The 16201-nt window shown below is 37.9% G+C and overlaps 1 protein-coding gene across 1 annotated transcript in view; it reads right to left on the bottom strand.

The window, feature by feature from the left end:
• ANO3 (anoctamin 3) overlaps positions 1-16201 on the bottom strand; it is a 444144-nt gene that overhangs the window by 90895 nt on the left and 337048 nt on the right. Inside the window, 3 exon segments of the mRNA XM_068988751.1 lie at positions 6930-7064; positions 11304-11425; positions 15330-15385. Coding sequence (XP_068844852.1) covers positions 6930-7064; positions 11304-11425; positions 15330-15385 — 313 coding nt within the window.

The following is a 16201-nucleotide window of genomic DNA, read 5'->3' as shown; positions in this document are numbered from 1 at the left end:
AGTGGAAATGACTAGTAAATAATACTACTATACTGTACTGCAATGCATTACAGTGACTGAAGATAGACACATGTCCATCAGGTTTAGTCCTCAGCGCAATCTCTTGCAATTGTAATGTTCTCCGCAACTGAGAGGAAGCTGATGTTTAAGTGATTTGTTCAAGGTCATAAGCTTACAAGAGACACTTGAAAGAACTGAGTTTAGGGTTTCCCGATTCTAGGTTCAGTTCTCCATCAACTACAACTCATCTGAAAGAGGGATAAGTTTATTTCATATTAAAAGGGACTTTCCTACCAAAAACTAATTTACTAATGATGATGATAGTATAACGAGTCTTATATATACTATACTTCTCCCACTTTCACTTGCATCTTGTTGCTAATAATCATGATGCCCATATGAAGTAGGGGGAAGCAGGTAAAATATATATTTTTAAAGCTCAGAAAAAAAGAGAGACGATTATACCTCCTCTTACTAATACTACTAATTTGTAGAAACAAAAAAAAAAAAGAACCTACCTCTTGAAGAAAATTCCTATTAAAATAAGCTTGCTATCATAATTCATTGCTTAAAAAATGTATAATGTGCCCCATATTGAAATCTCACACTAGAATGGTATAAAATTTGGTTTATACTACATCATCTTTCTCACCTTCCAAATAATCAAACAAAAGCAAAGATATATCAAAGCATTCAGTCTAGGATCCTAGTCATCAGACTGAGCCTTATTTTCACGTCCAGAATTATCAAACTCATTTCCTGTAAGCTGCTCAAAGTTCCACGGGACAGATAACACAAAAAACACTAAGCAAGTTTTGCAACATTTTTTAGCCTAAAATATGGAATTCGAGATGATTACAGCGTTCTTTGACTTAACCACTAGATGGAGAGAGAGTGCCCAAAGTGTTTCTTAATTTCTTCCTAATATACACCTGGCTTCTCTGGTAGGTCAGCAGGTAAAGAATCCACCTGCAATGCAGAAGACCCCAGTTCAATTCCCGGGTCGGAAGGTCCCCTGGAGAAGAGATAGGCTACCCACTCCAGTATTCTTGGGCTTCCCTGGGGACTCAGATGTTAAAGAATCCACCTGCAATGCAGGAGACAAGGGTTTGATTCTTGGATTGGGAAGATCCCCCGGAGGAGGGCATGGCAACCCACTCCAGTAGTCTTGCCGAGAGAATTCCCATAGACAGAGCAGTCTGGCAGACTATAGTCCATGGGGTCACAAAGCGTCAGACACAACTGAGCAACTAAGCACAACATGATACAAACCACTGCTTAAAATGTGGCTTTCTTTTGTCTTCTATCTGTTAGAAGTACACATCAAGGGCTAATTCAAAGGAAATAATAACTATCACCAATTTATCATAACTACCACCTCCATCCATAAGGGAGGCGGGAGCAATTGTCCATTTGTGGGTGTATGCCTGGACCTGCTCCAGGGTCTTGATGCTTCCTGTGCTTCTGTTAACATGCAAAGTGCAGAATAAGCAGTGTGGTAATATCCATTTTGGGGAAATCTGATAATATTAAAGTAGGCTCAAAGGAAGGAAGTTTGGAAACATGAGTAAAACATGGATTTTAGAATAAGATATAATTGTCAAGGAATAAGTAAATGATAAGATGTTAAGCCACACCTGTTAGGATTGTTATTATCAAACAAAACAGAGCAAAAACAACACATGTTGGCAAGGATGTAGAAAACTTAGAACACTTGAATATTGTTGATGGGACTGTAAATTGATGCTGCCACTATGAAAAACAATATGAAGCTTCCTCAAAAAATTAAAAATAGAACTTCCATTTAATTCAGCAATCCCACTTCTGGGTATATATCTAAAAGAACTGAAATCAAGGTCTCAAAGAGATATCTGCACCTCATGGTTCACTTCAATATTATTTACATTAGCCAAGGTATGGAAATAACCCAAATATCCATCCACGGATGAATGGATAAAAAGGTGGAATAGACATATAACAGAATATTAGCCTTAAAAAAAGGATAGTCTACCATATGCAACAACATGGATAAACTTGAAGGACATTATTTTAAGTGAAATAAACTAGTCACAGAATAATGAATACTGTGTAATTTCACTTATATTAAGTATCTTAAAAAACACACTGTTAGATACAGAGTAGAACTGCAGTTGCCAGGGAGTGATGGAGCGGAAATGGAAAGCTGCTGTTCAGTAGGTATAAAGTGTCAGTCATGTGGGATGGGTAAACTCTAGAGATGTGCTGCCCAGCATTGTGCCTACAGTTAACAATACTGCGGCGTGCACTTGTGTGTGTGTTAGTCGCTCAGTCGTGTCCAACTCTTTGCAACCCCATGGATTGTGGCCCACCAGGACCCTCTATCCACAGGATTCTCCAGGCAAAAATACTGGAGTGGGTTGCCATTTCCTTCTCCAGGGGATCTTCCCAATCCAGAAATCAGACCCACATCTCTTGCATTGAAGCAGACTCTTTACTGTCTGAGCCACCAGGGAAGCCTGTGCACTTAAGCGTTCTTTTAAAATATGTCTATTTATTTACTTATCTTTGGTTGTGCTGGGCCTTTTTGCTGCATGCGCTTTTCTCTAGCTGTAATGAGCAGGGGCTACTCTTTAGTTGTGGTGCGCAGGCTTCTCATTGCAGCAGTTTCTCTTATGCAGAGCATGGGCTCTAGGGCGTTGTGGGCTTCCGTGGTCGTGGCACATGGGATCTGAGCACAGGTTCAATAGTTGCGATGCACGGGCTGAGTTGTTCCACTGCATGTGAGATCCTCCTGGACCAGGGATTGAACCCCTGTCTCCTGCACTGGCAGGCAGGTTCTTCACCAGAGCCACCAGGGAAGCCTCACTTAAGTGTTCTTATTGCAATTTTTGAAAATTAGATATTGGTTTAACTTGCTAAATATTCCCCCCTAAGTCATCTACCACTCTGAGGATCAATTCTTCATCTCTAGTTGGAGATAATAGCCAAGTGGGATACTACTTCAGGAATACCGATAATGTGCCTGGCACATCATAGGCTCTTGATAAACCGACGAAACCCTTATTGCTAAAGTGGTTGTCAGGAGAGGGTTTGAAATGTCCTTTAAGACAGGGGACCAATCCTGGTCCAACAGCTTTTGAAAAGCTGGCCAGTACTGATATTTCTTGGTGAGTTCTAATGCCGAAGAGGCAAGAAAGTTGTTTCTGCTCTTTGCCTTGGACCTGAAACCGAAAGCCTGAGAAGAAGGGGCCATGTGTCCCTGCTTGTTCATTTTCATATTCCTATAATATGTGCTCTGCTGCTGCTGCTGCTGCTGCTAAGTCTCAGTCGTGTCCGACTCTGTGCGACCCCATCTGACACAGATCTGATCACCTTTGATTGTGTAAGACCAATATACATATAAATATATGCTTGTACATGCACATACAAGAAATAATCTGAACATGACTTTCACATAAACAATTAACTGCAGAGCAGTTAAGAAATATGACCCTAATTTATATAAACACAACCAGTAGAACCATAATAAATGCAACCTAATCTTTAGCTTTTCAACATTTTGTTACCTTGCAATAAACAAGAAAGAGATTACTAAAATAAAACTGAAACAAAGCAACTCAAAAGTCCTATGTCCTCCACCCACATACCATGATAATACCTACAACTTAACCACGTCTGACACCTTGAATGGAAAAATTCAATCCCATGAAATTTTGAAAGTCAAGATATTCAGTGATGCTTACCTTGATTTAGAATAGCAAGTCTGACAGGGTCTTAATTATAGTGTGACAGAAGTAGCAGTAATATAATACCATAAAGCACAGAAGAAAAGAGTTTGCGAGTTTAAAACACTCCTTGTGCTAAAGGTTAAAGAATACTTATCTCATACAAAAGGAGCCTAATTTTCTTCACTGGTACATAAATCAGTAGGAACAGAATATCTATTCCTTTCATTGCCTTTTGTTCATTTTCAGCTTCGAAAGTGTGGAGGAGGAAGTCTACACCAAGTGGGAAAACTTTGTGAATATGTTCTCCATGGGATCAATCTGAACAGTAGCTAACTGCCTAAAAATCATTTTCTGCTCTTGTCAATTCATTTTAAAAGACTATTTCTCCAAAACCCTAAGTGAAGAGAAGTGATAGTCCCTCAGTCATGTCTGACTTTTTGCAACTCCATAGACTTTACAGTCCATGGAATTCTCCAGGCCAGAATACTGGAGTAGGTTGCCATTTCCTTCTCCAGGGGATCTTCCCAACCTAGGGATCAAACGCAGGTCTCCCACATTGCAGGATTCTTTACCAGCAGAGCCGTCAGAGAAGCCCATTCTATCAAAAAACTATAACTTAAAAAAAAAAAACCTATAACTAAAACATGAATTCAATAAATTTGCAGGATATAAAATCAGTACACAAATATCAGTTGTGTTTATATATACTAACAAAAAAACTATCAATAAGAGAAAAATTTTTTAAAAGCCCACTTAAAATTACACCAAAAAGAAGAAAACATTTAGGAATAAATTTAACCGAGGAGGCGAAAGGTCTATACACTGAAAATTATGAGACATTGGCAAAGGAAATTAAAGAAGATACAAATAAATGGAAAGATTTTCTGTACTCTTGAATTAGAAAATTTCACACTGTTTAATGTCCATACTATCTGAAGAGATCTACAGATTAAATGCAATCTCTATCAGCAATTCAATGGTAATTTTGCAGAAACAGAAAAACCTACCCTAACATTTTTATGAAACCACAAAAATCCCAAACAGTCAAAGCAATCTTGAGAGAGAACAAAGCTGGAGGCATCACACCTTTGATAACAATATTATAAAGGTATGATAATCATAACAGCACATTACTGGCATAAAGACAGATACATAGATCAATGGAACACAATAGAGAAACCATAAATAAACCCATGTATATGTGGCCAATTTTTAACAAAAAGCCAAGCATACTCAACGAGGAAAGGACAGTATCTTCAACAAATGGTGTTGGAAAAGAAGGATCCACACACAAATGAATGAAACTACAGCTCTATCTTCCACCATATACAGAAATTAACCCAAAATAGATATAAGATTTAATTTAAGAGCTGAACCTATGAAACTACTAATAGAAAACTTAAGGGGGTAAGTTTCTTGAAATCAGTTTTGGCAATGATTTATAAGGTTTGACACCAAAAGTAAAGGCAATAAATGCAAAAATAGCATATAAAGAAACATCCAAAGGGGGATGAATGTCTTCAGCAGGCGCATGTTTGTTCAGGAGGATGCTGCCTTCTAGACTGGTGCTGAGTTTGCAAAACTCTGAAATAAGACTGTTTCTAGAAGAAATGCTTTTGAACATTAGGTGCTTGTTTTCATGCTAATTACTATTTGGCCTTCCTGAAGAACAAGGGGATTCTGAGATACCAAATCAAGAAATTTGGTTATGGAATAGGCTTCAACTCTGAAACAATGAAAATATTTTGTTTTTAGGCAAAATTGTTATACAAATATATCTGCATTATATATAATGCAGTGTGTACATATGTGTATGTGTGCATGTATACAAATATACAAAGAAAATTCAAGGAAATGCATTTTATGGTCCCATTAACTGTCACGATTGCTACCCAGTAGCACGGCCATGGTTAAAAGATGAACCAAAAGAGAAAAAAGTACTGAGCTTTTAAGGAGAGAAAAAATGCTTTATCATATTTTGAATTGTATCATACAAGGTTGAACTTGATGAAATCCCTTTGGCACAGTAAATGGAACACACTATTAAGAGGACTTTTTAATGCCAAGGTGACTCTGACTTCTGCTGAATAATATCTTTGTGTGTGTTGTGTACTCAATTGTGTCTGACTCTTTATGACCCTCTGGACCTCCTCTGTCCATGGAATTTTCCAGGCAAGAATACTGGAATGGGTTGCCAGTTCCTATTCCTTGGGATTTTCCCGATCCAAGAAATGAACCCACATCTCTTGCATCTCCTGCATTGGCAGGGAGACTCTTCACCACTGCACCACCTGGGAAGCCTGAATAATTTTATATTGTTTCTATATCCAAATGTTGAGTCATTTAAATTTTAACAGAAAAACCATCATTCTGATAAACATTTGTTATTTCTCAAAATCTTATGTACTACTATTTTGATACTTTAAGTTGATGCTAAAATCTTTTATAAATTCTATTCACATAGAGAATAAAAAGGAAATAGAAAGTGATTTTATGTTATCATGACAGGAGACCACTTAGGATAGGATTTACATGGTACAAATTCACCTGCAGTACAGGAGACTGGGAGACTCAGGTTTGATCCCTAGGTAAGGAAGAGCCCCTGAAGGAGGAAGTGGCAACCCACTCCAATATTCTTGCCTGAGAAATCCCATGGAGAGAGGAGCCTGGTGGGCTACAGTCCATGGGATCACAAAAGAGTCGGACATGACCAAGCAATAAACAACAACAGCAACAACATTTTGTTCAGATATCTTGAGCTATGTAAGATTCTCTCAAGTGCCTAAAGGAAAACTCATCTCCAAGGATGGTAGTGAAAGTTGTATAAAATGAAACAGTGTGTTTAGAAGGTCTTTGTATATCTTAAGTGTTTGAAGAATTGTATCTATTGCAATTATTTGAATTATTATATTGAGAGAGTATTTCAGACTACCAAAGACTATATGCAAATTTAAATTACATAGAATGGTCTATTGCATTGTTGAATTATTATTAGTTATATACTAGAAAGGGAAATTTGACATAAAGAGAAACAGTCTTAGAACTTATTGAAAAGATAATCTGCATATAAAATATAGGAATGGCCTTTTTATGGTGCCTCTCCCCTGCAAAAATAAAAACAAACAAATTGTAGTACCATCATTTATTTTTTAATCAGCATTATTGTAAAGCCTTGATCCAACCAGAAGGCCAAGCTTTTTAGTAAGTCTGTTAATAGCTTACCTTACTTGACTTGCATTCATTGTTAATATTCCATAGAAGAACACACACAAGCCAACAATGGCTGCAGGAATCAGCATTCCAGTATACCACCCCAGCCAAGCAAAGTATAAGCCAATCTTCTCACCAAAGTACAGCCTGTGTGGGAAAGCAAATTCTTAGCTTATGGCAACCTAAGGAATACTACAAATATTAATGCCACACCTAATATGACTTTCAGATAGACAGTTGAGGTTCCGGCTCAGTTCCTCCTCAGCTCCATCTGGGATATCATAATAGACTTGCTTAATAAATCCAGTGATGGTAATAGTTTGTTTTGAATGTTGCCTTTATAGGAGCAATTTTGCAAAATCTATTTATTTCTGTGTCAAACTTCTTAACGTGGCTCATAAAGCTTTTCATAAGCCAGTTCTTGCTTTTCTTCATCCTCTTAGTAGAATCCTTTTTGTTTCCCCCACACAGAGCTGTGCTAAACCGTACTGCTTTGGCATAATTTAGAAAAGTGTCTCCCTCTGGGTAGTTGCTGAAAGCAGACTGGAATTCAGTCTCCGTCTGCACTCTTGGCCAGATTCCCTCCCGCCAGACATAATCTGCACGATTTTGTCACACATCTTCCTCAACAAAACTCAACTCCGCCGGCCGTTCCGGGAGCACATGACTCTTTTCTTGGTTAAGGCTGTTTCCTCCCTTTGCTGCTGCTGCTGCGGCTAAGTCGCTTCAGTCGTGTCCGACTCTGTGCGACCCCATAGACGGCAGCCCAACAGGTTCCCCATCCCTGGGATTCTCCAGGCAAGAATACCGGATTAGGTTGCCATTTCCTTCTCCAATGCATGAAAGTGGAAAGTGAAAGTGAAGTCGCTCAGTCGTGTCTGACTCTTCGCGACCCCATGGACTGCAGCCTACCAGGCTCCTCCGTCCATGGGATTTTCCAGGCAAGAGTACTGGAGTGGGGTGCTATTTACTTTCATCCTCTTCTCCCATCTGGCTTATACTTATCCTGTCCTTTATATCACTTCTTCCAGGAAGCCTTCCCTAACTTCACTTCAAACCTGGGTTAGATGTCCCTGGTCTTGCTCCCACACTCCCTTCACCCACGTTTCAGTATCCTAAACTCATGAAACTTCATGACAATTACCTGTCACACCTCCATTCCTTACCCTCCCCCTATGACTACAAGCTACTTGGAAATGGACCTGTATCTTGTTTCACTAGCACCCACCACAGGACGTATTTTGTTGAATGAAACAAAGGGAATGAATGTATTTTATTTCCCTTCAATTGGTTAACATTTCATATGGACACAGCAGATGAATAAGACGGTTCCAACAACTTCTCAGTTGCTCTTCACTATGTCACTGCCAGTATTAACCATCACAATTTACAAGGTGCCAGTAAGAAATGACAATTTCTTGAATTCTGCACTGGTGTTTGGTCTCCATCTTCTAAAAATGATTACTTAACACAGTTTTGTCCCAGTACTAGTTTTAGAGATTAGTGTTTTGTAGTTCATTTGGGAATACCTCTCTGGGCAAAAATTCTTACTGGAAAGAAAATTCTCTTGTTATTTTTTTCCTTCTTCAGTAAGACTTCCCTCTCAAAAATCATTCTCTTCCTACTCCATTCTCTGTATTGTGCCAACTAAAATGTGTGTGTATTCTATCTAGTGTAGACATGAAATCATCCTCTACTGAGCATCATTTATCTAATTTTTTGCATTTTTCATTGATTTCTCGTAGGAGACATAGATCAAAAGTCTATTTATTTCTTTTATAATGGAAGTATTCTACTCTGGAATGAGCTTATAATATTAGCAGGTATTCTAACAAAGCTACTTGTTCCTTCAAACAAGTGTTCCGTGGGGTGGAGTATGGTTCTGGCACATATTACTAACATTTTTATGATGATGATTATAGAGGACTGCACAGACAGAAACCCTTACATACACAGAGTATTATACCAAGATTTTTAATTGTACATTATTGAAGGTTAAGAGGAGCAATGATGTTATTTGACAAGAGTACAATTAACCTAAGTTATAGCATATTTCAGATCTGTTTCAAGAGAAGAAACTAGTTCCAAGCAAAGAAGGCTAATGAAAATATCCTTAATCTAGAACATGGGTAGTCACAATCTCTTAGGAGCTCTATTCAATTTCTTTAAAACCACAACAGGGCAAGGAGGAACAGGGGCTTACTATTGGTGTCACCCCATCACACTTCAATTGAAGTCACCCTCTTTTTATGTTGTATATAGTGGTTTCCTATGTTATGGGGCTTCCCATGTGGCGTTAACCCGCCTGCCAGTGCAGGAGACCTAAAAGATGCAGGTTTGATCCCTGGGTTGGGAAGATCCTCTGGAGAAGGGAATGGAAACCCCCTCCAGTGTTTTTGCCTGCCTGGGGAATCCCATGGACAGAGGAAGCTGGCAGGCTACAGTCCATAGTGTCACAAAGAGTCGGACATGACTGAAGCAATTTAGCACAGCACATTCTATGTTACGCTTCATTTGACAATAGGATTCTGCTGTTGAAATAACTTCTATCATAAAAATGAATGTTTAATTGAACTCTTTTTAGAGTGAATTATTTCATTAGCTTTTACACTTAAATCCTTCCAGTGTCTATTGAAAGACATTAGGAAAAAAGTCACACAGCTATCTTAACCAGCTTTTGTAGCAGACCATTTTTTTTAATGTATTTTTTTTCCAGATTTCAATATTTTATTTGGAAAAAAAAGGCTGAAAAGGCTTTAGCTACTAAAATGTTAGAGTTCATTCTTAAAATGAAAACAAAACACAAACACATGCTTAGAAATGGTTGTTTATAAAAAAAGAAAATGAATTGATACTCCCTTACTTTTCACCTGGGATTCTCTGGTGGCTCAGTGGTAAAGAATATGCCTGTCAACGCAAGAAGACACAGGAAACACAGGTTCAGTCCCTGGGTCGGGAAGATTCCCTTGGAGAAGGAAATCACAACCTACTCCAGTATTCTTGCCAGGATAATCCCATGGACAGAGGAACCTGGTGGGCTGCATTCCATGGAGTCGCAAAGAGTCGGACACGATTGAGCCATTGAGCACACGTGCACACCAGTACGTAGACACTTCATCATCATCTCACGGCTCTCTTGATCCTATTTACACTTCTGTATATTGAATTCTTTCATTAAATTAATTTCAAACACTCCCCTTATTCTCTCTGTCTATCTGTTTCCTCTTAGGACAATGACTGATACGGTTTTGAGTTATTCTTGATATTTATAATTCATGAACATCTCATCAACACATATAATCTTATAATATGGATGCTATTTTAAAATTTTTATCCTATAAATATTTCTAGGTAGCTGGGGATGTAAGTCTCTTTAATATATATTTCCGGATTTTTTAAAATAAGAACAAATCATCCTCCATCAGAATAAAATAAATTGTGAATATAATACTATTTCAAGACTAATTCAAGTTGTGAGCAGTTACTCACTAGGCTATACCTCCTGGAATAAAATAGACACTCATTAAATCTTTGTTGAAAGATAAATATATGCAGAGATGCTATGCTGGCCACTTTTCTATTTGTTCTCAGATCTATTTTCTGCCTGTGCTTCTTTCACTGGGAAGTAGATCATACAGATTCCCTCATAAATTGCTACTAAGTCACATTAGGAGGTACTGAAAGTCTCAGAGGTGGAAGGATGGTCGGAGCCTGTATCTTTTCTCCTCTCCTGGCCGTTCTCAGGGCTCTCCCCAGAGCAGCCATAATTTGTTGTAAATTGTGTATGTGCTCAGTCGTGTCTGACTCTTTATGAGTTGGTGGACTACAGCCCATCGGGTTCCTCTGTCCATAGGATTTTCCTGCAAGAATACTGGAGGGGTTGCCACGCCCTCCTCCCTCGGATCTTCCCAACCTAGGGATCATACCGTGTCTCCAGTGTCTCCTGCATTGGCAGGCAGATTCTTTACCACTGAGCCACCTATAATTCTCTGTGGCTTGACTCTCAACACGTCACATCTCTGCAGACAGTCCTAATCATCAATAGCAAAGCTCCTACCAAAGGGTTCAGGTATTCACCTCTGAAATACACTTCATCCCATTTTTCCTCCAGCATTAACAGTCGTTAGCATTTGTCTGCTGTTGTTAATTTTTGGTTTAACATGCCTCACATTCCTGTTTGAGCTCTTAGTTTTTCCATCCCTTGAGAAACTAATTCCCTAAATCGTTTCTTTTATTGAAAAGATGTGTAGTGGCCTTTGTTTTTTCTTGTTCAACCCTGAATGATACAGATGATTTGGTGGGTAAAGAAGATTATTCCAAATCTAAGACAATGCTGAGAAAACAGCATAATATGTATCCCATTATTGATCTATCCCCAGGACCTACCTGATTAAATCCAGGGGCTGATGCTTGTACCACATTCCCCAGCGTGCCCAGCGTTCATATAATAGATGTCTGTTATTCTGCGGTCCGTGGGTTTTGATGGGTTGGTTACTCTTATAGGCTCCCTGAAACAAATAAAGTAAAATGAGTTGATACATATTCTTTTAGTGAAATGTGAATTAGTAGGAATTGCTTTTGCTTTTTTTTTTTTCTTATAGAATAATTTTAAAACTTACTGGAAGCTTCAGGATTGTAAACGTAAGCCCATCACTGGAGTGATGCCGTAAATGCATTTAAATATAGATCTTTTATTAAAAATATTCTGATAGTTCTTTAAAACTTTTCTTAAATTCCTTTTTTAACCCAATGAAATCCCTTTTACTTAAATTAGACCTTAGGTTTGTTTGAAACCTAAGGTCTTTTAATAAACACAATGTCTTCATCATCATTGAGAGAAATTGCTATAATCTTTAGTTCAGCAATTGAGTCTTATGCTGCTTTGATAAGCTATCCAGTCCCAGAAAATATTTACTTCATTAATAGAAGCTAATGAAAAGAGTAAATGTCCATTAAATAAGTGCTCCCCATCTAAAAGAATCACTACCCTGTACACATGAAATTAATGTAATATTATAAATCAACTGTATTTTAATTAAAAGTGTTTAAAGTAAAAGAGATATAAGTCACCAGTTTTGGCCATGTTTTTAAATTCTAGAATTTGTAAAACTTACTTCAAATAAGAAATTCCAAAAATGGAATTGTGGTTTAAAATTCTTTATATGGCTTCTCAAAAATCTGTCATATGCAGTTTCAGAAACATAGAATATATCTTTTAGAAGAAAGTGTTCCCTGAAGGCTGAACTGCTCTGCTTCTATAATAAAATAGGACAATAGATACAATAATTTTATTTTCTGAATCAAAACTTAGACACAGAACTTAATGAAGTTCCTCTGCTCAATTTGATGTGTGATTCTACTTTTATGACATGTTTGATGAAAATTTAAAGCAAGTCAAGTTATGTTTCAGTTACCTCACTTAGGTTATGGGGATAAGAATAAATATTGATGATATATCAATATAGAAGAGGTTTTGTGAAGACCCACTTGGCGTATAGCTATAAAGTGTCAGGCACATCAGAAGTACCAAATCACTGTTAGCTGATTTTATAGATGTTTGCTATACTGTGGCAGTTGAACAGTGCCAAACTAACATCTCCTTCTAGACAATCAGGGCTGCGAGATCCTATGAAGAAAAAATGGCACCTGACTCATGGTCTGCAGGTGCCTCAAGGCTGAAATGAGAGGTTCATATAGATTTTGCTTCTGTTTTTCTCACTTCCGGGTTTTCCTGATAGCTCAGTTGGTAAAGAATCTGCCTGCAGTACTGGAGACCTGGGTTCGATTCCTGGGTTAGGGAGATTCCCCTGAAGAAGGAAACAGCTACTCACTCCAGTGTTCTGGCCTAGAGAATTCCCTGGACTGTATAGTCCATGGGGTCGCAAAGAGTCAGACATGACTGAGCTACTTTCACTTTTCACTTTCACTTCTAACAAAATTAACTAATCAGGTAAAAGCGGAAGTACAGTTAGCGTGCAGTCTCAGAGTTTCCTTTCCTAAGGGAACTTAGAGATTGGACGGTGCTTAAAGATTGGAAGCTAAGGAGACGGGAGGAAAGATCAAGATGCTTAAGACATCCGCTTGAGAAAAGTTTATTTTCTTTTGAAATTGGCCTATCTGTTAAGACAGCTTGCCCTGAGACTGGGAAGGTAAATCAAAATCTCAGGCTTCTTTAAATCATTCCTGATAATCCTTCTAAAATACATGACTTTCCTTGCCAGTCTCAATGGTCAGATGTAGGCATTTCCTGGATTTAAGATGCTAACCTTCAGAATCTCTAGTACATCATTGTCTGACTTCTACTCATTAATCTCAATGAACCACAAAGTTCTGGGATGACAGTGACATGATGCACTGCAAGAGGAAACTGACCAAAGTGCAGACTCCAGCTCAACCATGCATTTTCATCCCTTTTCACAGGGCTGTGCACACTCCCTGATCCCTACCTTTTCCATGAGCAGCCCCTTCGTCCAGCCAACACACTTTTCTGTCTCCACTACTCATAATTGGTGGGATTATCAATTCTACCTATATTTTAGGCAGTCTTTCTCATATATATTCTCCTCTCCTTCCCTTTCTTCATGGTCGTGCCAAATTTCCCTGGAAATGTCTCTTTCTCCCCTCTTGCTATTGTCTTTTTTGTAAGCAAAAAATAAATCTCAACTGCGGTGAAAAGTATAAGACTGATATTAATAACACTCTTGCATGAAGTAAAAAGGAGGTCTAAAACTGTGAGTGACCTTATTCAAATTACAGAGTCCATTGACTCCATTTTCCTCTAAATAAGCTTTGCTTTTCTTTTTACAAGTAGTAGCCCTCAAAATCAATAGGAAATTTCTGAGTCCATTTTATTGACTTGCCGCTTTATTTTCATTGCCTGTATTTCAACAATATTGTTCTCTGTCATTTTGTATATGTGTACCCGTAATTTTGTATACGTGTACCATACATTAGTTTTTCTACAAAATTACAAGAATAAATGGGAAAATGGCTATTATTTACAACATATTCCTGCTGCTCCTGCTGCTGCTGCTGCTAAGTCGCTTCAGTCGTGTCCGACTCTGTGCGACCCCGTAGACAGCAGCCCACCAAGGCTTCCCTGTCCCTGGGATTCTCTAGGCAAGAATACTGGAATGTGTTGCCATTTTCTTCTCCAATCTATTCCTAATAGGTTTCAAATTTCACATAAGAAATTGTCAAAAAAAAAAAAAAACTATCAGAACACAGACTAGTTAGGTAGAAAAAGTATTTAAAATAATAAAACAAACGATGTGCTATAGAAGCTCTTGTGGGGACTCACACTCCAAACACTTTACCACTTACTGACTAGGTTGTATTGGACATGGTTTTTAATTTCTGAGCCATGTTTCTGTCTCTCTGCAAGGGCAAAATAATATCTCCTCTCCAGGGTTACTGTCAGGTGAATGGGAATATTCACTTACAGGACCTGTTGTATGAAACACTCTAACACATTATCTGATATCGTTATTTCTATTCCTAATATCAGTAGGTATACCATAATGAATAGAAGCATTGAAGTCTGGATGCCTAGGTTCAAAACTGGGCCATTAATACTTAACTTTTCTCAGACTCAATTATCTATCTATAAAATAGGGTCAATATTACTGCCCATCTCAAAGGGTTGTTTGCAAGGATTAAATGAGATAGTCCATATAAATAACAGCTCAGTACCAAACAGGAAGTGCTCAATACATTTTACCTTTTATGAGTTATACTAGACTGTGAATTCCTCTGGTATAGCAATTAGGTTCTGAGTCCTCAGCCTTTAAAAATAGAAGACTGCTAGGCTTTGGAAATACACACATTAAACCCCTAAATACTTTGTTCTTATTTTAAAATGCAAAACAGCCTTAAAAAAGAATATTATGTGTGTGTGTTGGGGGATGGAGTTTAAAACTGATTCTTGTGTCGCTTATGACTCAACAGGCAGAGTCTACCACAACATGACCTACTGAAAACTGGAAGAAGTAATAATCTGGCAGAAAATCAAGTAAATAATGGGGTGTAGGGTTGGGGTTGGGGTTTTCCTTGGGCTTTCAGGTATCCCAAAGCAGTAGGCACAGACCAGAATCTGCCCTGTTTCACAGCTGTGTGAATTCCAAGCTGCGTCAAGCCTGGAGCTCTATGCTGGAACAGTCTGGTCAGAGTGCCTGAGTCACATCCACAAGTTCCCTCTGAGGCTGGGATTCCTGGCACAGGGCAAATTGCCGAAGGAATATAGAACCAGTGCACAGGCACAGACTATAATGGGGGTCTCAGAGAGGTCCAGGGCCACTCACTTAATTGAACCCTCCTGGAATAAGGCAGCTAGACTTAACTGAAAAAAAACGAGACCAAGCATTGAACAGGAGAAATTTTTTTTTTTTAATGGAAATTGTTCTTTAAAATTACCTCATGGGGGGGAAAAGCTGCTATATATGAGCCATTGTTTATAAGTTTACAGATACCTGGAAAGAGAAGAATAGAACAGCAACTGAGTTAGTTTAATTGAAGAATTCCCTCTGAAGCAACATACATAATACTCGGATCAATAAATTAATTTCAAAACAAAATATCCCAAATGACTTCCACAGCCATACCACCTACAAGGACAGTGACACTATGAAAGAGACTGAATCTAAGAGTCTAATTGTGTCCTTATAACAATAATAAATGGAGCTTTGCAAGGTGCTAACAGATGGCACTTTGCCATATCATGAAATGTGGGCATTTTAATACCAACTTATTTGGAGGCAGATGAACCTGGAACAACTTGTTTTTCCTCAAGAAAAAATGTCTCAAAAGGAGATTGCATATCAAGAAATGTTTAATTCTTTAATGCTGATCCAAAGAGAATAAACATCAATATGTGACTCTTTAAAATTTCTTCTGACACAATGAGACTGTAGTGAAATGGACTCTCTCATATCGTTTGGGGAAGACTAGACAGTGATAAAACTTTTCTGAAGAGAAATTTTTATTGCAATATCATTTACATTAGTAAAGAATTAGAAATAATTATACATCAAAATTGGGGAATTGCTTCATTATTAAGGTTCAAACAATTATATTAGGGCTTGATAAATGACTGCAGTTTGATAAATGCTTATAACAGAGTATTTATAGCTATTTACAATAATGTTTTCAGGCATACTAAGGGCTTGAGAAAATATACATAACGGTAATTTTGAAAAGGACAGAAAACTGTAAACATTGGATGATTCTAATTATGAGATATATATGTATGTACATAAATTTAGCACTATTTTGTAACAGTGCCAATT

This window comes from Capricornis sumatraensis, chromosome 16 (genome assembly GCF_032405125.1).
Source record: "Capricornis sumatraensis isolate serow.1 chromosome 16, serow.2, whole genome shotgun sequence".
Lineage (NCBI taxonomy): Eukaryota > Metazoa > Chordata > Mammalia > Artiodactyla > Bovidae > Capricornis > Capricornis sumatraensis.
The sequence above is the reverse complement of the archived record's forward strand: the minus strand, read 5'-3'. Positions and strand labels throughout refer to the sequence as shown.